At 43.4% G+C, this 25,587-nt stretch overlaps 1 protein-coding gene across 2 annotated transcripts in view; it reads right to left on the reverse strand.

Moving 5' to 3' along the window:
- Window positions 1–4,161: 4,161 nt before the first annotated feature.
- Window positions 4,162–25,587, reverse strand: part of St8sia1 (ST8 alpha-N-acetyl-neuraminide alpha-2,8-sialyltransferase 1) — a 150,327-nt gene continuing 128,901 nt past the window's right edge. For both annotated transcript variants that reach the window (XM_052719100.1, XM_052719099.1), the window contains one exon: window positions 4,162–11,129. In XM_052719100.1, coding sequence (XP_052575060.1) covers window positions 10,643–11,129 — 487 coding nt within the window. In that variant the 3' untranslated portion in view covers window positions 4,162–10,642. The remainder of the gene's footprint in view (window positions 11,130–25,587) is intronic.

Genomic DNA, 25,587 nt, shown 5'->3' on the forward strand with positions numbered 1-25,587 from the left:
TCTAGCTACATACAGAGGCCCAGTCTGCTCTGGCACCTTGCCTTGAGGGGCTCAGGCATGAGGTCACAGCTGTGCCCCAACACATCCACTTTCTCATGCCTGAGAAAACCAGCCCGCCTTGTGGCTGCACACCCATCCTCTCAGGCCATCAGTCTGTCTCTAGACCTGCAGGTGAGCCAGGCAGCCAGCACCACAGGCTTCCTACACTGTGCAGGAGCTGGGGCCACCACCCCTACCTTATAATCAAGTGACATGATTATAATCCCATGTCCCTGGCCAGCCCGGGGCTCAAGTCATCCTTAGCTGCTGAGCCTCATGTGACCTTTGTATTCTATTCTGTGCAGTCACAGACACCTGTGCCTAGCAATATTTCCACTTGACCAAATACCCGAATCTTTTTCCATTTATATGTGAAAGATATAGTTTTAAGTAACTTTTGATAGCAATGATACAATGGTACATGTGTACTCTAAGCTTCTGTGTCCCTGCGCTTGTCCCCTCCTTCCCGGTGACCAACTTGAGGGGGAGCACAGGCCAGTGCTGCCTCTGCTTGGGGTAAACAGCTCTGAGACCAGTGGGCTCCGACCTTCAAATTTTGGACCAAAGTTTTGTTTTCTGCCTGCCTCTCACTAGGCCCAGGGGAGGGGCTGACCTCTAGGCCTTAAGGCCCTTCGCAGATGCCCACATTGTACCTGCCCTGTCTCTATGGGAGGGGTTCCCTGGACTTTGGTTCTATGAAGGAGTGGCAAGAGTATAAATATTTATGATTCTTATACCTGTGTGGGGCTGAGGTGGTGCAGCAGTTTTTTTTTTTTTTAATAGTGACAGATGTATATTTTGGTAACAACTACAGGCTCAGTATTGCCCTGGGGCCAACCCTGGCCACATTCCACCCTGCCCCAGATGGTGTGTTGGGGGGAGTTTCCATTAAAGCAGTTTTCTAATCTGAAAAAACAAGTTTTCCTTTATAAGAGTTGCTGTGATCATGGTGCCTCTTCATAGCAATAGAAACCCTAACTAAGACAGATAGTGTATAGAGTATGTAATATTAACATGGCAATACTAGCAGGTGTTGGTGCTAGCAGAAAACAATGATAGAAAAGGAAGACCCAGAATAAACATCTACTTCAGTTAGAATGGAGACTATGCTCCGTGGGGAAGAGCATTGTGGGCAGCTCCAGACTGCTCTGGAGACTGATGTCATCATCTCAGACTTCAACTTTGTAAAAACTATGGACAAAACAGCATGACCAGGATGCCAGGGAGTCCTGTGATGGACTCCCTCTGTGGGCTTCTGTACAACATGGTTTGTTTATTAGGTACAGAGGTTATACCTAGAATCACAGACAGGGACCAAGGATAACCTGCTTCTTATCTAGTGCCCAGCCAGCAAAACCTCAGGTGAGGGTTAACCATGGCTGTGGTATTGTATTCCCCCAAATATTGTGCATACTAATAAACTTATCTGGGGTCAGAGACAGAACAACCACAATATTAAACATAGAAGTTAGGCAGTGGTAGCACCCGCCTTTAATCCTAGCATTCCAGAGGCAGATATCCATATGTTCAAGGATACAGCCAAGCATGGTGACTCACGCTTTTAATCCCAGAAAGTGAGCCTTTAATCCCAGGGAGTGGTGGTAGAAAGCAGAAAGGTATATAAGGCGTGAGGACCAGAAACTAGAAGCATTTGGCTGGTTAAGCATTTGGCTGGTTAAGCTTTCAGGCTTTGGAGCAACACAGTTCAGCTGAGACCCATTCTGGATGAGGACTCAGAGGCTTCCAGTCTGAGGAAACAAAACCAGCTGAGGAATTGGCGAGGTAAGGTGGCTGTGGCTTGTTGTGTCTCTCTGATCTACCAGCATTCACCCCAATAACTGGCCTCAGGTTTGATTTTATTAATAAGAACTTTTAAGATTCATGCTACACGTGGCAGAGAATCAGTCCCCAGACAGCCACCAGGTAAGAAGCCGATGTCAGCAGTCCCCACTCCATCTCAGTGAGTGTCTTTGTCCAGGCTTTACCTTTTGTCTTCGCCCCACATGCAAATATCAGAATAGTCTTGACTGACACCTAATTTGATACCAGTAAGCTCTTAATTGTCTTTTAATTCAACTTTTCATTTCACTGTTTATCATAAAAAATGTTCCCAGTAAATGGGGTTGGAGAGATGGCTCCATGGCAAAGAACATTCGCAGCTTTTTCAGAGGACCTGAGTTCGATTCCCAGCACCCCATGTTGGGTGGATCACAACCACCTGTAACTCCAGTTCCAGAAAAGCCAACATCTTCTGGCCTCCGGGAGCACTCACACATGTGTTGCAGACACACTACACATAAATAAAAACTAATAAAGTTAAAATCTTAACATGTTCCCAATGTTGAGGGTGGTTTCCCCGCCTCCCCAGTTTCTGCCCAAAAACAATGGCTCCTGCGATATAAACAAATAATAACCTTCAGTCTGTCTGCATAATAGAAACAGCAACAAGTAGGTATGTTTTCAAAAGCCCCGGACTGCAGACTGTGAGTTAGAAATGAGTTTGATCACCCTCCTTTAATTTCTCCTATCATCTCAATAGCCTATGACTTGTAATTAGCCTGCTTTCAGGCTTGGTGGGAAATCTTGAGCGTACATACGCCTTTGGGCTCTTACAGAGTAGAAGAGCTGGATTGGGTACAATTTGGATTGTGCGGCCTGATGTTAGCTGGTGACCGAAGCTAAGTTCATTTTCCTCACACTGTTAGGGTGGCCCACGTTTGTAGGACGGGTCTTCCCAGCCTGTGGAGTGACTCACTAAAGACCGTGCCTCACCTCCCCTAACTCGTGGACTCTTTCTTCCTAAAACAGCTGTGGCCTAAAAGGCTAACGTGAAAACAAAGGCATACAATTAGTAAGATCTATACCAAGTGCCTTGATCAATTTCCAAGAAGTGTATCATAAAGGGCGGACGGGGCGCCTTTCTTGATGTCACCCCTTCTGAGGAACTGTCTGACAGAACTGGGACACAGAGCCCAAGGGACTGGGAGCACAAAGCAATTACCTAAATGACTTTGACAGGAAGGTATATGTGGCCTCTCAAAGTCACCCACTACGAGCAGAGGAGGAGTCCCAATGTCTTGTCTCATGTTAGCAATTAGTGAGCCTATTTCTAGACACACGTATGGACTCACTACAAAGAGGAACAATTTTATTGCTGGGAAAAAAGGCTCACGTGTATTAGTATTACTATGTAGATGCACGATTTCCTTTCTGCTTTGCATAGGAGGTAGTCTTTCCTCTGCCTAAGATGAGTCCTTTCCTGTACTACGCAGTGTTTAATGTTTTTTTCAGTCTGGATAAATGACTCAGGAGTTAAGAGCACTGGCGGCTCTTGCAAAGGATCAGAGTTCAGTCCCAGCCCTCAACTGGTGGCTCACAACCACTCAGAACTCCAGTCCCAGGAAATCTGATGCCCTCCTCTGCCCTCCTTAGGCATTGCACCTGCATGGTGCACAGACATACATGCAGCAAGACACCATCCACGTAAAATAAAAGTAAAACAAAAAAAAAATCTTTAAAAATTACATTAATGCATTTATTTTACAATTACTTATCATTTACTTACTTTATGCTTATTCACATGGCACACATGTGGAGGTCAAAAGACAACTTTCTTTGTACCATGAGGGTTCCCAGAATCAAATTCCCGTCATGAGACGTGGTGGAAGCCTCCTCACCCACTGACAGACACCAGCCCTGCGTGCTGGTGGTATTGACACAGCCACTCCAATCCTATATGCATTTTTTGCTTGAACTTTTGCATTGGATTGTATTTATTAACTTTGTGTGTATGTGTGCCTGTGTGGGTGCACATGGGCCACAGCCCATGTGTGGAGGTCTGAGGGCATTTCCAGGAGCCGGCGGCTGCCTCTCACCCTGTGGGCCCCAGTGATCAGACTCCGGTGGTCAGGCTTGGCAGCAGGCTCCCTTGCCCACTGAGCTGCCGTCTCGCCAGCCCGATAATCCTGGCTCCTAGAACAGTGTCTGACTAAGCAACACATCTTTCACTCGTCTCGGGAGAGTCAAACAGGGCAGCCAAAGCAGACCCAAGGTACAGAGAGAACGGAGAAGGAAACAGCAAACACCCTTCATAGAAATAAAAGGACTTCACAAACTGCATTGAAAAAAATCCCATTTTATTCACAGGGTACACTTCCAAATATTCTCCGAGGAAGGGAGGTAGAGGAACTGAGACCAGTTAATCTTCTCACTGCTAGCCACGGTTCATGATCACAGCAAAGAAAAGACATTTTTCCAGTGACCCTCTAGGCACATCACTGTTCATCTCAGCCAACAGACAGGCACCATTTTTTTTTCAAGTCACACCATAAAAAGTACCAATTAAACCTATTTTCTTCCCTGCTACATTTTATATAAAATTCTCCAAAAGAAAAGAAATGAAGAGCACTGGGTTACCCCACACTTGCTGTCAATCAAATCTGGCCTTCATAGGAGGACGCCGCTCTGCAAACACTTCAAATGCTGACTTCGGTTTTATAGTCTGATCTAAAAGCTCCAGAATTAGTAGATCCATGGACCAGTAGACAGTACACGAGAAAGAATATTTAAAATTTCCTATTTTGACTCTTCCCCAACCTCTGAAAATACACACTGATAGAACAGCTTGCATGCCTGTCGAATAGTCTGGAATGAGCAATGAAAGAGGCTAAAGGTAAACTATTCCCCAATACTTTGCAGATCACAGTATGCTGCATGGTAACTATTAGTCTAGTAATATTATAGAGCTTTGTAAAGATGAAGCAGGCTTTAGAATCGTGTGTTGTATGTCTTTTCTCTCCCCTTCCCATATATGTAGTATCTCTATGGTGCACCACAGTAGCCATCAGTCACCCTAACTGTGGAGAGAGAAGCCTGTCAGTGCTGACGACAGAATGGAAAACAGCAATAGGGTGGTTCCTTGCTTCCTTGAATACTGGAATTTTCTGGAAAAACATTCTTAACTCTAGGAATCTTCCTGTAGCTATCACCTAAAAGACCTTAGAAAAATGTTCCACAACTGAGCAAAGGATATTTACACACCATTATCAGACTTCTCCAAGGCCTATATACTATCATGAATTTCTATAAAATAGTCCCATTTGCTACATTTAAAAGGGTCTTGCTGATGATAAAGGTACAAGTTGGACGGACATGGAAACATCTAAAAAGCAACAAACACATGAAGGGAATATGTAAGTGGGGAGCCAAGCCAGGAAAAGTTAAGGCACCCTCTGCCACTCCCCAACATTACCAGTTACTTTCTATTTTCCGTGGGCATAAATAATATAAGGGAGGAGGGAGAGAGGGAGTGAGGGAGAAAGATTGAACTGAAACATGAAGGGTAATGAATCTAGGTTGCCATCGCCTCTCTTGGGAATCATTGTGGGGACAGGAAGTTAACAGTAACTCTTGCTATGTGCAGTGTATAGTGACCACGTTCACCGGTCAACATCAGGGTGATATTTACCACCATCGCTGTATCATCTTGACAGGAGAGCTAAATTATAACTCACCTTGAGAGTACAAATCAAAAGGCAGGTGACCGAGGGACATGGAGGTGTTTGCTTCACTGAACACAGGCATCCAGGAGGGCACTGCCTGGTGGGCGGCGCAGGAACCTGAGGCCTCCAAGACCTCCAAGATTCACATGAGAAAACAGGTACCAGCTTGGAGTCTTCCCCGCAACAGCCTTGCAATCCATGCTCATGGTCCATCTAGCATCTTTTCATCCTAACCCTAATGATGGCATGGCCACACACTTCCTTTTGGTTACCTTGAAACCACTCCATTCTTGCAAATGCATTCTAAGACAACAATCCCTTCCTTCCTGTCTGCCGAGCTTCCTTCTGAGGCCAAGACCACTCCCAATAGGTCCTTTGCAGCAGAGAACAAAATCAATATTTGCTCTTAGTTCTCATTTTGGTTACATCTTTTCTCTATTGCATTTTTTCTTTCTGTTACTATACAGAGAAATCCAGAATTCCATGAATCCAGTTTTCTCTGTTTTGGACTAAGTCACATCTCTTGGTGTTTACTGTTATTGCATGAAACATACATTTGAAAGTGACAGTTACCTGGAGGAGTCTAATTACACAGAAGCTAGAAGAAACATGATCACTATATTTGGATATTACACCATAAAACTCTTGGACAACTTTGTGTCATTGATTGAATCCCCAAGTTTCAATTGAAAAGCAAAACCAAGAAGGCTTTTAACACAGCAGTGAAACTGAGAGTCATAGGCAAATGAGCAACCACAAAATATAATTCCTCTTTTGTGCCCTATCAAGTGATAGTCAAGGGCTTTGACTCAAGTGCTCACGATATTATAATTCACTTCAATATGTTTGTTTCTCTGTGTTAAAGGAAGAAGAAACTACAAATGTCAGCAACAGAGAGAAAACCCAAACAAGGAAGCAGAAGCATGTTTCTTCCTTGTTCAATGAGAAAGGTTAGATAGTATGAATAGTATGAATGACCTTTCAATTCATACACACACATCAATCATTCATCTCTGGGATATATGTGAAAATGTCAAATGGCACATTAAGGCTGAGAATAAGGCAGATACTATTCATATTGTGTGTGTGTGTGTGTGTGTGTGTGTGTGTGTGTGTGTGTCTGTGTGTCTGTGTGTGTGTGTGTGTGTGTGTGTGTGTGTGTGTGTGTTGTCTACAACTTTAAGACTCTCTCACTTATAAAGCAGAAACTGTATAGTGCCTCACATTTAAAGACTAAATGTGGACTCTGGGCTTTAGAAGTTCATGATTTCAAAGACACAGCCCAGGAACTATGGGGTATTTGCTATCTCCCTAGCTTTGGGGATTCAGAAAGTTCATCTGTGTACACAGAGACTAGAGTTCTACTCCTCATGATCATATGCAGGGCTGCAACTGGGTCAAGGTGACCAGACTCTGCCATGGGAGCGCTTTGATTAGCAAGTGCAAGCTTAGGCACAGCAGCTCCTAAGGTGAAGATCCCTCAGTGCACTGGTGACTGATGTTCTCATTAGATCCCTCCTGACAAGAATTTGCCACACAGATGCTATTTTTCAAACATAGAAAATAAAACTAGAGATGACTGGCTTCCCAGCAAAGCAGCAGGAAGGGCACTACCTGGACATCTGCCACTTTAGAGAATGAATTCTCTCCTTTATTAAGATGCATTCACTTATTATGTGTGCGTATATGATCCCACTTGCATGCAGTGTCCATGGAGGCCAGAAGAGAACACCAGATCCCTTGGAACTGGAGTGACAGGCAGCTGTACAGGGAAGCATGTGTCAGGAACTAAGCAGTCAGCACTCTTAAGGGCTGAGAAGTCCCTCCTTCTGCTCACTCCCTTTGACAAAGTCATAAAAGTGAACAAGCTAGTTCAGGCACGTGATTTTTATGCACTTTTGTAAAGCACTTTACAGTGAGTATATGGGTCCACAGTCATCGTGTGTGAAAAGATCTTTCACCAAAGCAATTCTCAAGCTGCAGTTGACTAAAACGGAAGTTCCTATCTGGGTGCTCATTTGCAGTCTCTGCATCCTTTCCTGTCCCCACCCCATGAAGCAATCTTACTTTTGTCTGTCTATCTGTCTCTCTCTCTCTGTCTCTGTCTCTCATGTACACTGCCATGCATGCACACATACACACACTTAAAGCATTTGTCTAATTGGTGGTAGAGAGGGGCATCATCCCTTGCCAGATGCACTGAAATGAATTAAATCCTTTTTATTGAACACATCCACCATAATGCAAATCCCTTCTGTCTGACCATTAAAGGTCAAATACATTAATGGACCAGGCCCAGAGCTGAAGGCCTTAATTTCAATAAGTAGAATTGAATAATAAACAATCTCCTAAGGGTACTCCAGAATGTTCTACAGGACAATTCTGGAGAGGTTTCTATGTAGGAACATGTATTTTACTGAAAATAATGTACATACACACACACACATGCACAAGAGGGGGTGATGAGACCTACCTCTTGCTTAACTACATCATCTAACCAAACACACAAAAAGTTATACATATAACACACCTATGAATTGTCACTCTAAAATAATAAAGATTGCAGCAATGCTGTTTGCGACATGAACATTGTACCTATGTCCTAAAAGGCAGATAGTATGAGCAGTCAAACTTTTCTTTTGGTCTACCTTGGGGTTTCTCAGTTTTCACACTACTAACATTTCTCTGGGTCATTCTCTGTGGTAAGTGGCTGACCTGTTGCTGTTGGACCACTATCCATGACTGTTCCCTACCACAAGCAGCTAGCATTCCTGGTCATAACGATGAAAAATGTCCTCAGGTGTTGGCTCATGGCACCTGAGGGGGAAGGGAAGTCAGCACACAGGTGAAAGCACAGGTCAGCTGACAGTGTTGATCATCTCCGTTCTGCAGTTCAGATGCCATGCAGAATAGCTTTACAATTTCATAGACTAAACACACAAATCTATTACACGGACCTGTTCCAGGAACTGTAGTGAAAGTTCAGACTCCCAGACAGCATTCTCAGTGAACCATGATGTGTGCATTTTATGAGCTTCTTCTTTAGATTTTGACCAATTAATGCATTCATCTGAATGCACACTTAATCAATCTTTGTATTTGTTGTTTTCTTAGACCTTTTACACTTTTAATGAATCTATTGGTAAAAATGTATTTTTTCTTAGGTAATTACTAACTTCTAGTCACTCAAAACAGGATTATATTCAGGGTTGGACAGACATGACTAACAACTCACCCTGCCTTCCTGATATCCTGATGCTGCTGCACAAGATAGAAACACTAAGCCAGCCCTGCACAGTGGTGAGCCTCCCAAACTCTTCATTCTCTAAACATCACCACAACCTGTGCACCATCGTGGCACCTAGTGTCAGTCCAAATGCTAATTTCTAGAATAACCCGGTATTTAATCACATTTGGAAACTCCCTACCCTAGATGTGCAACTCTTAAACAACTGTGATATCTTGGAAGTTCGCCTTCTTTTTAAAGCCCCCTGTTTTCATAGGCATGGTCAATATACTAAGTTTCTACCTTCATGGTGCAGTAGAGCTTGTGGGTTGATTTTACCTACATCATGACAACACTTGAAAGAATAAACGTGAGTCTTCACATCTCCTTGGAGCCTAACACGCCTCAAAGCACAAACACTTTGAAAGATGTCCCTGCTTGTCCCTTACCTACAGTAAACACATTTGGCCGTAATCTGCAACCCTGTTGTGTTGTGTTAAAGCTGCTGTACCAAGCTGCCCAAGCAGCCCCACCTGGCACTGGGGAGATCCACAGCTAGTGGCTCCTACCTGCTCACTTGCGTGAGCCATGTCCCATGTCACTATGCTCAACACAAGGCCCATTCATGAGATTTGGGGGGAGGAGGCAGGATGAGTAAGAGAGCAGTTTTCATTCTGGATTACATATTTGAGGGTAAAGCTTGCACCCCGTGCTGGCATGCAAATTGACAGCAACTGCTGTGCCAGCTCAACTTACGTCAACGTGGGATGGATTCCATACCATATCTCTGCAGCTCTCCAACACCAGGCCATGCGCACTCAGTTTTCATAGCCACATGAGAATAATCTTTGATTACTTTGTATAGTGTGTCTGAGTGTATGTGTCTATATTCAGGTGTGCATACACACACATTATCTTGAAAGAAAACATTCATGTGTGCACACGCATGAGTTATCTTGAAGGGAAATATTCATGTTAAAGAGGAAAGGGCCCCCTGCCTTCTGGTCTGTCTGCCTCAGAGACGAAGTTCTTACTCGCTGTGACCTACTTCACCTCTCATTAAAGGAAGACACTTTTGCCACTTTACAAGTAAAGAATGTACTTGCACATGTAGTGATTTTGTGAAAATAATAGCAACCCAGCCAATGGGTTGATGTAATGGGGACCTAAAATTGAGTTTCTCTCTCAACTTCTGAGGAGAGGAAGTGTCTCATGTTATCTAGACTATGAATCAACACAGTCTAACTTCAACAGAGCTTCATGCTAAGTAGGCTTAACCAAAGAGGCAAGAAGTAATCCTTATTTAAACCTGTACTAGTGGAGGGACTGGTCAACATAGACTTGTTTTAATGAATCACAAAAATCAGCAGGAAGGATTTTGTAAGTCTACCCCATCACCCACCCATAGCCCTAAACAGGGCAAAAATAAATAATAATTTTTAAAAACCTACAGTTCTAATGCCAGTCTCAATAAGACAGGTCTTTTAAAATGACTATGATGCCAGTGTATATTGACAATCAGCAATACCCCAGCATCTCCCACATGCTGCCATGATGAGCCCCTCAGCCTCAGCAATTAGCGTCCATCTGGTCCTTGAATTGCATCTTCTGGATTTGAACCACAGACACGTGATCTGCCAGCATCATCTCCTTGGTGCTGTCCCAGTTGCAAATCCACAGCATGATATAAAATGTTCCCCCAGAACATTTTACTTCTTATTGTTCTCCAAGCCAACATCAAAAGCAAAGTTTTGCTTGGGTTTTTGTTTGTTTCCTATCATGCCAATCCATGATACACTTTGGCCATTCCTTTTAGAAGTCACATAGAAAACCTAGCAAAAAATACCCCACCCGGTCCTTTCTTCTTTTATGGTCCCTAGGAAGTGGGCTGAAGAGATGGTCCCTCGCATGGGTCTAGCTGCATCCTCAGTGCACCAATTTTATGAAGGTACCAGAGTTGGAGAAATTCCTCAGGCATGGCATGGAAGCCTGAGTAGGGCAAGACATTGTCGTAGTAGTGGTGACTAATGGGCTCCTCCTGCATATTCACAGAGAAGGGCCAGAAGCCATAGATGGCTACCTCCTCACAAAGGCCCAAGGCTGCGCTCACCAGAAAGAGTCCTGTAGACAGGCGCTTGGCATGGATCCCCCTACTCTTCCAGAACTTTCCAATGTTCCGCAGAAAGTTAGGGTTAGCAAAAAGCACTGTTTGATTGGCACCAACATCTTTCAGTGTGTAATACACACGGAGAGAGGGCTCTGTTCCCGTCTTCATAGAGAAGGCAGGCATGTAAATAAAGCTGTGGTTATAGATCTTCATGTTGTCCACGAACGTCTTTCTGGACCATAGCAGGTTTTGAAACCTACGGGAAATAAAAGGCTCAATTAAACCTTAGAAACACAGATGTATCAAAGTCCTCTCACCCTGTCCTCTGATGGTTGAAGTTCTCAAACAGAACACACACACACACACACACACACACACACACACACACACACACACACACATCACTTCACTTCACTTCACTTGGAACTTCTTATCAGATACCTCTACTCATCGAACAATCCTACCTTGAACTCGTTAACATTCCTTAATGAAGCTCCCCTAAACTAACATCAGCTGTATAGTGTGTTCGTGCCTGGAATGTAAAATGATTTAACATTCATAAATTTGTAAAGATTGCTGGCTGGGGTGGTATTGGTGGCAAAAAGCTACATGTGTGGTCTGATGGGAACAAAACCGGTTTCTTCATCTGAAGATTAAAAAGAATCACTTGTAAGACAATTTTCCCCATCAAAATCCCATGTTCTAGAAGTCTTCAGTTGGCCAGTGCTCTGTGAGACTACATGGGAAACCGGAGCCTGTTGTTGCTGTAGCTCCATGCAGAGAGCTGCCCACATCCCTTTCTGGAGAATTCTGCTTGCCTCTGCTCACCCAGGGCTACCTGTGGAGAGAATCTCTGATTCAAATGGATGCAACTAAAACGTATGGAAGACCTCCTATGTGCCAGATATGAGAGAAATACAATTAATAGCTTGTTTGTGATCTCACTTACCTTTTATTGATCTCACATGTGCATGTACCTATGGGCAGACTGCACATTGTGGGGGTCAGAGGGCCACCTCAGCTGTCAGTCCTCACCTTCCACCTTGGCTTTCAGACAGTGTTTCTGGTTCTTGTTGTTTGCCACTGTGTAAGCCAAGCTGGCTGCCCACAAAGCTTCTGGGGATTCTCCTGTCTCTGTCCCGCATCTCACTATGAGAGCTCTGCGATTATGATGCCTGCTGCTGTTCCCAGGTTTATGTGGGTTCTGGAAATTTGAACTCCAGTCCTCATACTTAACTCACCAAGCCATCTTCCCAGGCCAATGACTCATTTTTAAAATTTATTCTTCTCTCATATATTACATCCTGACCACAAATTCCCCTCCTTCCACCTCTCCCAGCTCCCCCACTCACAGCCTTCCTTCTCCCCGAGAACCACTCCTCCTCTGTTTCCCTTCAGAAAAGAGCAGACCTCCCGGTGACATCAACTGAACATGGCATAACACATCACAGTAAGACTAGGCACAAACCCTCATATTGAAATGCCTCGTGTGTCAAGTCAAGAAATCTTAAGTCCAGTTAAGGAACCAGAAGTGTAACAAATACAACATAATGTTCCAAATGCCACACTTGATAGATCTACCAAGTACCATAGAATGCAGGAGGAAAAAACAAATCAGTAATGATTTAGAAGAGAGAGTGAGATCAGAGAAAGCTAGAGAAAGGATCACACTTCAAGACATGGCGCTAGGGAAACGAGAAGAGAAGAGAAGGTCCTCGGTAGGAGTGCACAAAGTGCTGCACGTTTAGGAAGGCGAGCTGTTCCTGGAACATGGAAGACGGGAGTGGTTCGGACAGTGGCTGGAGATAAGGCATGTTGTAAAATATCTTCCATATCTCTATTATATCGATCTTATTGTCACCTTGTGGTGAGAGGCCCCTCATGCCCCAGTGACTGCCCACAGTGTGTATCACAGCGTCCAGCTGCCAAAGGTTGAGGAGATACACTTAGGAAGTAAGAGGCTAGCAGCTGGGAGACCAGATAAGACACTGCTGATGCAGCATAAGTAAAAATGAAAAGAAAGGGGAAGGAAGAGGAGGAGACGGGAGGGGTAGAGAGGGAAGTGAGCAGAGGAGGGCAATGAACTAGTACAGGACTTCTTAGGTCAGTTGTCCTGTCTCAGAGTCTCTGCGGGTGGAGCAGCAGCGTCTATGGGAATGGAGTCATAGCTAGCAGAGGCAAATCAGGCTTACAGATATGTGAGATTCACTGTGAACACAACAAATCCAAAGCACTGTGGCAATCATGATTCTTTATCCGCCAAGAAAGGAAGGGATGCTTCTCAAGTCCTCTCATACTCTGCATGTCCTTGACCCAGAAACCACATGAGCCCTTCCTCAGGGCACCATCCAAGGGAGAAGTGATGGCAGTGTCTCCAGGTAGTCACTTACCTTAGGGCAGTGGTTCTCAGCCTTCCTAATGCTTCAACATTTTAATACAGTTCCTCTTGTTGTGTTGACTTGACCATAAAATTATTTTCATTGCTGCTTCAGAACTGTAATTTTGCTACTGTTATGAGTCATAATGTAAATATCTGATATGCAGGACATCTGATATGTGATTCCCACAGGCTGAGAACCACTACTATAAAGGATTCTAAGGAAACACAGTCAACCATTTTCTAGAGTGGTGCCTTTCTCTGATGCGTGAATTCCCAAGCTGGATACGGGCTTGGCTCAGCAATTCCATCATGTCTCCTCTTGCCCATCCTAAAATTACAAACGATGCAGAAACACCACACAAAAGACCTAATTTGTAGGTCCTTGTACTTTGGCTAGAATAACCTACAGAGTTCGCTCGTACCCCACTGTCTGGAGTTCTGGTCCATGGGTGGACTTTCACACCCATCACTCTCTGAGTCTGAAATCACTCGCTTAGAAGACGCAATGGTTAATCATCGTTGCCAATTTGAATGCATTTATATTCAGCATGGAAACACACTTCTGTGTGTATCTATGAAGGTGTTTCCAGAAAAGTTTGTATAAGCAGGGAAGACTCTCCCTGAATATGGGCAACGCTAGTCCATGGGCTGGGGCCACTGGCTGAACGCCAATTCCACCACAACGGGCAAACCCCTCCTGAAGTTGCTCGTGCCATGTATTTTTTCACAGCAATTAGGAAAGAAGCTGATACAAGGGAACACCCGTGCTTCCTGTCCATCAACGTCTCTTTCCGCATCCCTCACTGCCTCCTCCTCCTCTTTGTACCCCAGGACCAGCTTTGTGCCTCTTCTCAAGTGCTCACACTCTGAGGTGGATTTCCCAACTTTAACTTCCCCTTTCCCATCCTTAGGGAATCACTCTCTCTGGCTTCTAGACATAGGAACTCCCCCACCAGCTTTATTGACCAGTATTTGGCAGTTCAAAAAATGTCTTTATTCTAAGTATACAATGCAATCTTGGTGCATGATACATGTGAAATGATTACTGCAATAGTTAGAATTTGATTAAAAAATAGTTCTTCTTGATATACCTACCCTGTGAGTTACATTCTGTCTCTCATCTAACATCAGTATCCTGGGACAGGATCCTTTCACCGTCTTTCTGGTTTACTATGCCGTGGCTCCGTCCCAGCATTCTGCTCCCCTAGAGAACTGATTATCTGTATCCATAGTGGGCTGCGCCATCATGGGGAACCACAGGAAATGTCCATAATAGCAGAGCATCTGGTTTTACTCCTATCTCTGAGCTGATTGCTTTAGGAGGGGACAGTCATTTCTCTTTGAGTTTTAACTTTGAAAATGAGCACCATCTTGAATTTACTACAGTCTTAATTTTCTTCATGCTATATGCATATTGTATTTTGGGATTTTTAGTTATTCCATTCTTCAAGCAGTAACATTAATTAAGAACTCAGTTCAGAGCCAGTGAGATGGTTCAACAGGGAAAGATGCCACCAATAAGCCAGACAGCTCGAGTTCGGTTCCCAGAACTTACGAGACTCAAGGCCAGACCAACTCCCACAAGTTGTCCTCCGGCCTCCGCATGCACACTGTGGCACATTCACAGACACACACACACACACACACACACGCAAAGTAGGTAAATAAAATGTAATTTTTAAAAAAGAACTCAATTCAACTCACTAATTACTTGCTGTCTTGCTGATGTAGTTAATATTTAATGACCAATAGTGTAACAATGTTGGTTTTGAATTTTACCCATTTGTTTAACAGTTATATTAGCATAACGGAAGAGCAGCATTCCAGCTGCCATCTGGCCCCCGGCCGGTCTCCAGCCTCCACGTGCTCCAGCACACACTTGCTTCACAGGTCTAGACTCACTTGTCCATTCACTGCCCCGGTGATGCTCTACAGACCCATGAAAACCCAATCTAAACATTTAAAGCTAACCCCTTCATTCTCTTAACCTTTCAAAGGTCTTCTCTGGCTTCTGTGGTGACTCAAGCCTGGAATCCCAGCACTGGGTGGTCTGAAGGAGGAGGAATACCAGGATCTGGACACTAATCTAGGCTGCATAGTAAGTTCCAGGCCAGCCTGAGCTACAGAATGGGAGACTGTTTCTCAGAAAATACAGCATACGGTGGAAAAGATTGCGCAGTGAGTACAGGCACTGACTATTGAGCCTGGAAACCAGACTTCAGTCCAGGGAACCACCTGGTGGAGGAGAGAACTGCCTGTGGCACATGTGCCTCCCTGAGCACACATACAAAATGAATCCATAAATAAACACAGAACAACAGCAATAATGATTAAAATAGTGAAAGTTGTTGAATTTCTCAGTAAGAATCAATATATCTCTTAAGACTATATACTCACCGAAGACATGAACTAGTCTAATCAACCCTTCACATTTTATAATCTAGCTCAGAAGAGCTGTGTATCATATATTAAAATTAAATGGAGATAAAACCAATAAAGTTTTACTCATGCCTGTAAGCTGAGTATTCAAGGCTGAGGAAGGAGGGTTGCTTGAGTTTGAGGCCAGTTGGAAATACACAGAAAATTCCAGGCCATCCTGGGCTACATATCCAGACCTTGTCTCAAAAGCAAAATAAAACTTTAAAACAGTGAAAATTAAATTTTTATCTAATAAAAACTGAGATATTTGGAAGTTTGAGGAATAAAGTCATGCCTCACAAAAAATTCCAACATAATTTCCAGATGAGCAAGACAGTGATCAGAAATACAGATAAAATAATAGAAAAGCAAAAGAAAACCTGGGGACTCAGACCCTCAACAGAGGAAAATACTAACCAAATTGCTGCTGTGGGGGGGGGGGGGGTGAAAGGCTCTTGCCATGAAAACCAGACGGCTGCCATAGAAAGGACATGACACTAAAGTATTTACGACAAAGTCGGCAAGTGGCTGGACACTGGAGGGAACTCTGACCTGAAGCCCCGGCACGGGATGCACCCCAAGCTTCAGGTAATGCGTATGTTAAAGTATTTGGTTAACAGGTTGCTGGTTATAGGATTACAAGCTTCAGGTAATGCGTATGTTAAAGTATTTGGTTAACAGGTTGCTGGTTATAGGATTACAAACTGAGCAAGATCAAGAAAGAGAAAAGCTCCCCTTCAGCAAATCTCCAGGAATGAGAGAAAAGATTGTTTTGAAAAATCCATATCCACACTGAAAGCAAGAAAGGAAGCAGAGTACTGAGGAATAGCACCCCCAGGAGTTGCCAGACTTTTGGGGACCTTCCTCAGTATGAGTTGCCCACAGAAAACAGAAAACCCACTTTGGAAAAACCAAAGCAAGAAACGACGTGTAGAGCAGTGTGTAAAAGGTGGCAGTGTCCTGTGCCCACAGGCAGGAGACACGAGAGAAGAGGGCACCTAGAACATCAGCAAGGTTGGCAGTCTCACTGTGGGTGCTAGGGGCACACTAGTGGTGAGACCCTAAAACCCTGCTCTGTCTGTCATCTCTGTGCCTGAGTGGAGAGGTATTAGGTCCAGGCAGGTGTGTGCTCAGCCCGAGGGAAACTGGCAATATTCTATACACACAACATCTGCACAGCCAGCTTACATACCCCAAAGGAGGGATGACATTTACCTTTACCAGCCCAAGAACAAAGATACGTGTGCAACTGAATGAATGACCCCCAGGAGCTACCCAAAAGAAACCGAGTGTGCCACGTTCTCAACGGGAGCAAAGGCTACCTTTAGCAGGTCCTAAGAACAGAGAGCCAAGACTAGTGATCACCGAGGGACAAGCTGGAACAAAAGGAACCAAGATCATCAAAAGAGCAGAAAGAAATGCTTTGAAATCTATATTAGTCTGTTTAAAAATATTCATTGTGATCGTATCCAGAGCAGGGTGCTATAAAAGGAGAATATTTAGGTAATAGGAACTTTTGGCAATTAAACACGTAGTGACAGATGGGTCTGGCAAAGGGACACTCCAGGCAAAGAGCTGCAAGGGAGCCTCCAAAGCCGTCCATCAGATGGTGCTGAGCAAAAGCCCACATTTCCAGGACATTGTCTCAACATCCCTGATTCCATAGCAGGCCAAAGTGTGTGGCAGCCACAAGGGAATTGCCGGGGCTCCACAGGAGTCCATGCTGCGTGGTGAGGGTCCGTAAGACCCAGAGAAAGTTGAAAGTCGAGCAGGATGGAAAAGAGTATGACGGGCCATTTACCTAGTGAACTGTCTCAGCTACCAGCGTGGCCACTGGCCTCGATCGGGAGGTCAGCACAGCACAATGTGCAGGACAAGCTGCTGTGTGGCTGGAGAACAGAGATCAATCTTTATTTTCCCACAAGCAATCAATAGGTACATTAGAAATTTTAAAACTGTAATTAAGCATGCTGCTTTCAAATCAAAGAAGAAAAAAGGTCAGCCAGAGACGTTGGGAGGAATTGATTTCTTGAAACATGACTTGAGGGGAGGGGAGGGGAGGGGAGGGGAGGAGGGGAGGGGAGGGGAGGGGAGGGGAGGGGAGGGGAGGGGAGGGGAGGGCTGAGGCCAAAACAGGTGCTTCTCTTTTTAGGCTTTATTGCTCAATTTGATTTTTAAAAACTGTGGATGTGCATTATTTTTATAAAATTGAATAATTTATTTTTAAAACCTTGAAAAACTTGTAAAATAATGTGTGTTGATCAAATTCACAAGACCAAAAAAAGTTTATGACATTAACAAGATGCTATATAAGTATGTATGCATGCATGTATATATGTATGTATATACACATGTATGTCTATATATGTATTATACATGTATGTTTGCATGTATACATGTGTGTATTGTTTATGTATATGTATGCATGTACATGAGTGCATGTGTGCATCCATGTATACATGCATGTACATACATTAGACATGTATGTGAATGCATATGTATATGTGTGTACATCCATGAATGTGCATTGCATGCATGTGTGTATATATATATATATGTGTGTGTGTGTGTGTGTGTGTGTGTATACACATATAAAATCACAGATATTAAAACCCATAAGCCTACATAGTGAGTCTTTAGAAGTGCAGATTTTTAAAATATAAAATAGAAGCTTTCTAAAAGTGCCTGTACATTTTGTTACAAAAGAGAAATCAATATAATGAAACAATTGCTATACAGGGCACAGTGTCATCAAAACGTATTTAAATGAGAACCCAGCCCCACAAAGACATCAGCACTGTGGAAGAGAGCTCTTACAAAATGTCTGTAAGAGGAAGTCTGTCAGTCCAGCAAAGCCAACTGAAAATATTTATTGGAGCCAACAGAGATGTGAGCAAGGCCATCTTACTACACAGCAGCAATGGGGTATTTTAAAAATAGAATAAAAATATTTAATTTACTATTGTAATACAATTCCTAAACAACCTGAAACAAACTTAACGAATATGTGATATTTTACAGAGACATTAAAATGGATCGTTAAAAAAGTCTCCCCAAATATTTGTTGTCTTAGTTAGAGTTTCCTTTGCTGTGAAGAGACACCATGACCATGGCAACTCTCATAAAGGAAAACATTTAAATGAGGTGGCTTACAGTTCAGAAGTTCTGACCATTATTATCATGGCGGGACATGGTGGCATGCAGGAAGATATGGTGCTGGAGAAGGAGCTGAGAGTTCTACATCTTGATCCACAGGCAACAGGAAGTGAACTGTCACACTGGGCGTGGCTTGAGCATATATGAGATCTCAAAGCTCAACCCCACAATGACACACTTCCTCCGAAAAGGTCATGACCTAGTCCAGCAAGGTCACACCTCCTAATAGTGCCACTCTCTATGGGCCAAACATTCAAACACATGAGTCTATAGGGACCATACCTATTCAAAGCACCACTCATGTGTAAATTTAACATGGTCTCAACTGAAACACCACTACTATTTTAAAGTGAAATTTGAGAAGAGTCTAAATTTCTCCAGAACGTGTAAACTAAATCAGTGCTTATATTCAGGACAACACTGAGTGACGGCATGGTAGTGGGTGGAGCAGGGGTGGAGGAGGCATCTTGTCAGTGCCAAAACTGAGTGTATGACTGTAGTGAACTCTACACATTTGAGGACTTTGAGGATACATTGAGGAAGCCCCTCTCCACATGTGAGGACTCCCTTTCTGATGAGTGACGTTTCAAACCAGCTTACATGAGACTGGCTATCCTGTACATCATACCACAACCACTGGCTAACCAACAATAAGAACTAAGATAAATGTTTGCCCCACACTGTTCAGAAAATTAAACTTCAGATGGAATGATGGTATCTAAATAAAATCAGAAGAAAACACAATGGAAACATCTGTAAGACCTAGGAATACAAGAAGTATTGTAAAATAAACCATAAAAAGCAAAGTCCATTAAGCAATGAGTTGATAAACACAACTGCTTCCAAAATAAAGACATAGTGGGGCATAGCTGGCACACGCACGCCTTTACTCCCAGCCCTTGGGAGGCAGAGGCAGGTGGATCTCTGTGAGCACTAAGCCAGCCTGGATTTCTATTTATTTATAACATCAGGATTTTTATTTATTTATAACATTACTGATACTCTGGGATTAAAAAAAAATGACACAATTAAATTACAGAAATAGTCAACAAATTACTGCTTGGGAGCCTGGAGAGATGGCTCAGCAGGTAAGAACATTTGCTGCACATGGGTGAGGACCTAAATTTGCATTCCCAGCATTCATGCATACAAGTCAAGTGTGGTCCCACACACCTGTGACTCCAGTGATGTCGGGGGACAGAGGCAGAAGGGACGTTGGGGCTTGCTGGCTGCTAGTCTAGCAGAAACACTGGTTTCAGGTTCAGGCAGAGGTCTTGCCTCTGAGGATTAAGCAGAGAGTGAATGAAGGAGACACCTGGCCCCTGCATGCACACACAAGCATGTGCCTGTGACCACACATGTGCATATATACCACACATGAACAGCACACTTACACACACCAAGGTCCTTGCTTGGGTCATGTTGTTTTATTCAAGTCCTGCTGTAGCTCCATGAAGGGGGATCCGACCTATTGTTGGGGGTGCTGGGACAGGTGGGAAAGCATTCTGACTATGACAGACAGCTTCTCACTCAGCTGGGCTCCAAGATCAGAGAGTTTTCAGTTGTACTGTGAGGTTTTTTTTTCTTGTGGGGAAGATACATCCCACTGTCCTGCTGACTGACATCCATTCATTTGCGACCTGAGACTCACCCCCTCACTTTCTCTAGGACCCCATCCACAACATCCTCTATATAACCTTTATATATACAGGTTTATTTTCATTGACTCTGGTCCCCATGTGGTCACTTGCTCAAGTCTTTTCTAATCAAAAACAAATGAACAAAAACAAAAAATCTCCTGTATGAACTGATCAGAAAAAGTTCATGACTGTGGGGAGTTAGAACATCGCAGATTCAATGTCATCTTTTTTTTTCCAGCCTCATATTGGGACTCATGTGTCTCACCTAACATCCTTATAACTATTAAAACCTTTTAAATGTATTCTTAGCAGACCACTCTGCTTCCATCAACACCAAAGCTAAAAATGTCATCAGATAATGTCTGAGACCCAGCACTGTCTTCGTGTTCTGTTGTAACCTATCTACCTGTGGTGCCCACAGATGTGTTTGGTGAATGCCTTGACTTACTGTGGTGGTATTTTACTTGTACTGAAATGTGATTTTAATTGTATGTTAATAAATAAAGTTGCCTGGGGGTCAGAGCTAAGAGCCTCACCCTTCCTGCTTCATCAATCCTCTTCAGTCAAGAGAGCTCTCCGAAAAGGACCTACTTCCTGTGTGTATGTCTTTATATACTCTAGCTGTTCTGCCTTCTCATTGGTTGTAAACCCAAACATATGACTGCCTCATCATTGCCTGTATGTACCACCCTCCAGGTCCTTAAAGGCGTGCGCCACTGCCGCCACGCACTTGCTATGGCTCTAATAGCTCTGACCCCCAGGCAACTTTATTTATTAACATACAATTAAAATCACATTTCAGTACAAGTAAAATACCACCACAACTTACGGTGTTCTTTGTTTTGTAGTTGACACCATCTCACATAACCTCTTCTACAGCTGAACTTGTGTGGTGATACTTTGTTTGTGCTCCAAAAGATAAAGCTTGCCTGATGATCAGAGTATAGAGCTGTCCACTAGTTAACCATAGAGGCCAGGCAGTGGTGGCACACACCTTTGATCCCAGTACTTGAGAGGAAGAAACAGCAAGTGATATGGCTGGGCGGAGAAAGGAAGTGATAAGGTGGGTGGAGACAGGAGCTTGGCACTTTCAGGCTGAGGATTTTGCTGAGGTAAGACAGCTCTCTAGTGGCTGTCTCCTTTACTTCTCTGATCTTTCAGCTCTACCCTGATATCTGACTCTGGATTTATGTGTTTAAGGCCAGCCTGGGCTACCAAGTGAGTTCCAGGAAAGGCGCAAAGCTACACAGAGAAACCCTGTCTCAAAAAACAAAAAAACAAAAACAAAACAAAACAAAAAGACCAATTAGAATTTGTGCTACAAACTTGTCTTTGTGGGCAATCTGAACCTGCATTCCCAGGCCATGGTTGCTCATATGTGCCTCAAGAAGAAACTCTCTTTTCTCCTTTGAGGTGAGAGGCACATTTTGCATAACACCTGAAACATAATCTTTAGGGCAGGGAAAGGTGATAGTTCAACCATTGAATGTTTTCTTTTGTAAGCAGGAGGAACTGAGTTTGATCCCCAGGACCTAGATGAATGCTGGGCGTGGTGGCACGGACTCATAATCTTCATGCTTGGGAAGCCAACACAGCCTGGGAAGGTGGAGACAGGTTCCCTAGGGCAAGCTGGCTAGCAAGACTAGCCACATCAGTGAGCTCTAGCTTTGACTGAGAGACCCTGCTTCAAAGAATAAGGTGGAGGAGTGATCAAGGATGATTCCTGACATGGACATTGGACCTTTGCATACATGTGTACCCACATTCATGTGTGTTCACACATGCAAAAACATACATATAGACACGTGCACACCCATTCCCACACATGAAAAGTGGAAAAAGAAAAGAACAGAAGGAGTTCTTCAGTAGCTTTTGATCACGTTCAGTATTCAAGCCCTTCATGAGGTAACCCCTGCCTATGTCTCCAGCCCTTCAGCCAGCAGCAGCTAGCTGTCTTCTCTTCCCAACCAGTCTGTACCTGGCCTTTCTCAGACTTCAGCAGGCACTCACTGTTCCTTCTGCCTTCCCTACCCATGATTCCTCAGGACTCTGCACACAGCACCAACTGTGGGGACTCTTCAGGCTTGGGCATCTAACTTTACATTGTCTTACCCCTTGACTTTCAAGGGTCTTATCACTTGGTCATGTGATTATCACCTTTCACTTTCTTGACCTGGCTGAACTGCTAATGTTCTTTCTCGTGTCTGTGTCCTCTCAGCTCAGTGTTGGCTTACAAAGAGCAGGGGTCTAGGAAGCATTTGCTGAATGACTGAGTTCACCAGGCTAAGCATTCTGGCACCATTATCACAACATGCATTTCATTCATTTGAAAGCAGGATACAAGAGAAAGGAAAATGCTTTTCCCTTCTCAGGAATATCACTACAAGAGACATTCTGACTGTCTCCTTGTTCATCAAACTGTTTCTATCACTGTTTTCTGTTTGTTTGCTTTTTGGCTTTTTTGTTGTTGTTGTTGTTCTTTTGTTTTTAATGCAAATATGTCCCCTTCCTGAAACTAGAAAATGAGTATTTAGGTACTAAATGGCAGCCTTACCTACAAGTCCCTCCTTAGATCAAGCTTACTTTCTTATAAACAGATTACGCTAATTTCTGGAAATACCAAACTTTCTAAGAAATCAGGAACTACTTAGAATAAAAGAATCTTCTCTTCCAGAATGGAGGAAATGATGCGTTCTCTGCTTCTGCCTGTGTATTTTCTTCAGGCTTCTCTCTTTGGTGGACCACAGAGCAGCAGTCATACTTATCTTTCCTCTTGTCCATATGAAATAAAGCCAGAGTAACCCTTAAAAACAGACATTGCTTCACTTTGAGACATACAGTTAAAGGAGGTGTGTTGTGATGGGGGGAATGTCACCATTTTTTCAAAATGGATTTATTTATTTTATTTTACATGTGTGAGTATTTTACCTGCACACACATCTGTATGTGCACCACATTTATGCCTGGTGCCCACGCGGTGTCAGAGGGGGGTGCCAAATATCCTGGAAATGGAGTTACATTGTTGTGAGCCATTATGTGACTGCTGGGAATCAAACAGAGGTCCTCTACCAGAGGTGCTCTGAACCACTGAGTCATCTCTCCAACCCCAATATTATCCTCTAAGTAAAAAGGATGTGTGTGTGTGTGTGTGTGTGTGTGTGTATGTATTCTGCCATGTGTGTATCTATATGTTTAACATACATGGTGCATTCAATGCATGTGCCATCTGGCAATGGAGAAGCTACTTTGAGAGGGTAATATGTGCCCCTTCTGCAGGGAAAATGTAACATACCAGTCACTTCATTTCTTCACATCCCACTGCCTCAGCTTATTAAAGAGAGGGGGTGATAAAGTACCTAATTAACAGGACTCCTGTGAGAACAAGGCAAGCTCCCACATATATCATTCCAGAAAGGACACAAAGCATGTGGCTGTAATTTCTCCTCTCCTGGCAAGACTAAGCCATGGGGCTCTGTATCTGCAAGACTCCTACAGAAATGTTACCTTTGAGGAACCAAGTTAGAACTTAGCAGAGAGTCACTGTTACTCCGCACTTGCTCAGTGGGGTCTGGCTAGCATATATTTTTAGACAAGCGTTACCCAACAGAGGCCTCACATTGCATTCTTTTTGTTGGTCAAAACTCAAACATGTGACTTATCTTACAACCTGTCAGAGAATAACCAACAAGGCAGAATAAGTTTGGGGTAAGTGGCAGTGGCAGAGTGCATATCATCTATAAGAAATGCATTTTGGAGCTGGAGGGATGGCTCTGTGGTTAAGAACAGCTGTTGTTCTTGAAGAGAACTCGGGTTCAGTTCCCAGAACCCATGTTGGGAGGCTCATTGACTACCTCTCAACGGCCTGTAACGTCACCTCCAGGGAATCTGACACTGTATGCCAGCCCATGTGGAGAGTTGCATTCATGTGCACATTACTCCTGCCCCCTCCAACACATACATAATTAAAAATAAATCTTTGGACTGGAGAGATGGCTCAGTGGTTAAGAGTACTTTCTGCTCTTGCAGAGGACCTGGATTCAATTTCTGGCATCCATTATGGTGGCTCACGATCATCTATAACTCCAGTTCGAGAGGATCCAGCATCCTCTTCTGGCCTCTGGAGATACCAGATAGACAGACAGACAGACAGACAGACAGACAGACACACACACACACACACACACACACACACACACACACATATGAAGGCAAATAATTATACACATAAAATAAAAATAAATCTTTAGAATAAAGGTGAAACTCATTTACAGCAAAACAACATCAAAGAACCTCTCCAATATCAAAGATGAAAAGGCTAAGTAAAAGTGGAATTTGATAGAAGAGTGAAACCTCTCCAGATATTATAGAATTAAACATTTCTATTTTACAGCAAAGGAAAAAAACAACTTAGCTGCGTTGTGCGTGCTCTAAAGTAATTAATTGAACTATTCTTGCATCGAGTATTTTTAATGCAGCATTCATTTATTCTGGGTACCACATTCACTTACATAATGATGCCTTTCATTATCCAAGCATTATGTAAATGAAAGTTTTTGCCAACAAAACATCACAAATCTAAATTACATGGTGTTTTAGTTTTATTATATGTTTATGGCCTCTCATTATTTTTCAGCTGAAAAGTTAGAAAATCAGTTGAATTTCCTTTTTTTTTTGACATAGACTCAACTTGGACTGAAGATGTGAGAGGGTGTGGAGGTTTGATGAGAAATGTCCCTACAGGCTCATAGACTGCAGTGTGTTGTCTCCAGTTGGTGGCGCTCTTTGGGGAGGTTATGGAACCTTTAGGACATGGAGTCTTGCTGGAGGAAGTGTGTCACTGGGGGCGGGCCTTTAGGATTTATAGCCTTGCTATGCCCACTCTACCTCCAGCTCTAGGGCCTTAGCAGGCTGAATCCTGGCTATTCTAAGTCAAAGGCAACCTAGTGAGGACGCTCCCCTGATGAGAACTTCTAATATAAATATGGTGATATTTTATTTGTATTAAAATGTTATTTGTATGTTAATAAATAAAGTTGCCTGGGGGTCAGAGCTATTAGCAAGCCATAGGAAAGCAGGGCAGTGGTAGCGTACGCTTGTAATTCCAGCACTTGGTAGGCAGA

This window comes from Peromyscus californicus, unplaced genomic scaffold (assembly GCF_007827085.1).
Source record: "Peromyscus californicus insignis strain IS unplaced genomic scaffold, ASM782708v3 Scaffold_6__1_contigs__length_162567912, whole genome shotgun sequence".
Classification (NCBI taxonomy): Eukaryota; Metazoa; Chordata; class Mammalia; order Rodentia; family Cricetidae; genus Peromyscus; species Peromyscus californicus.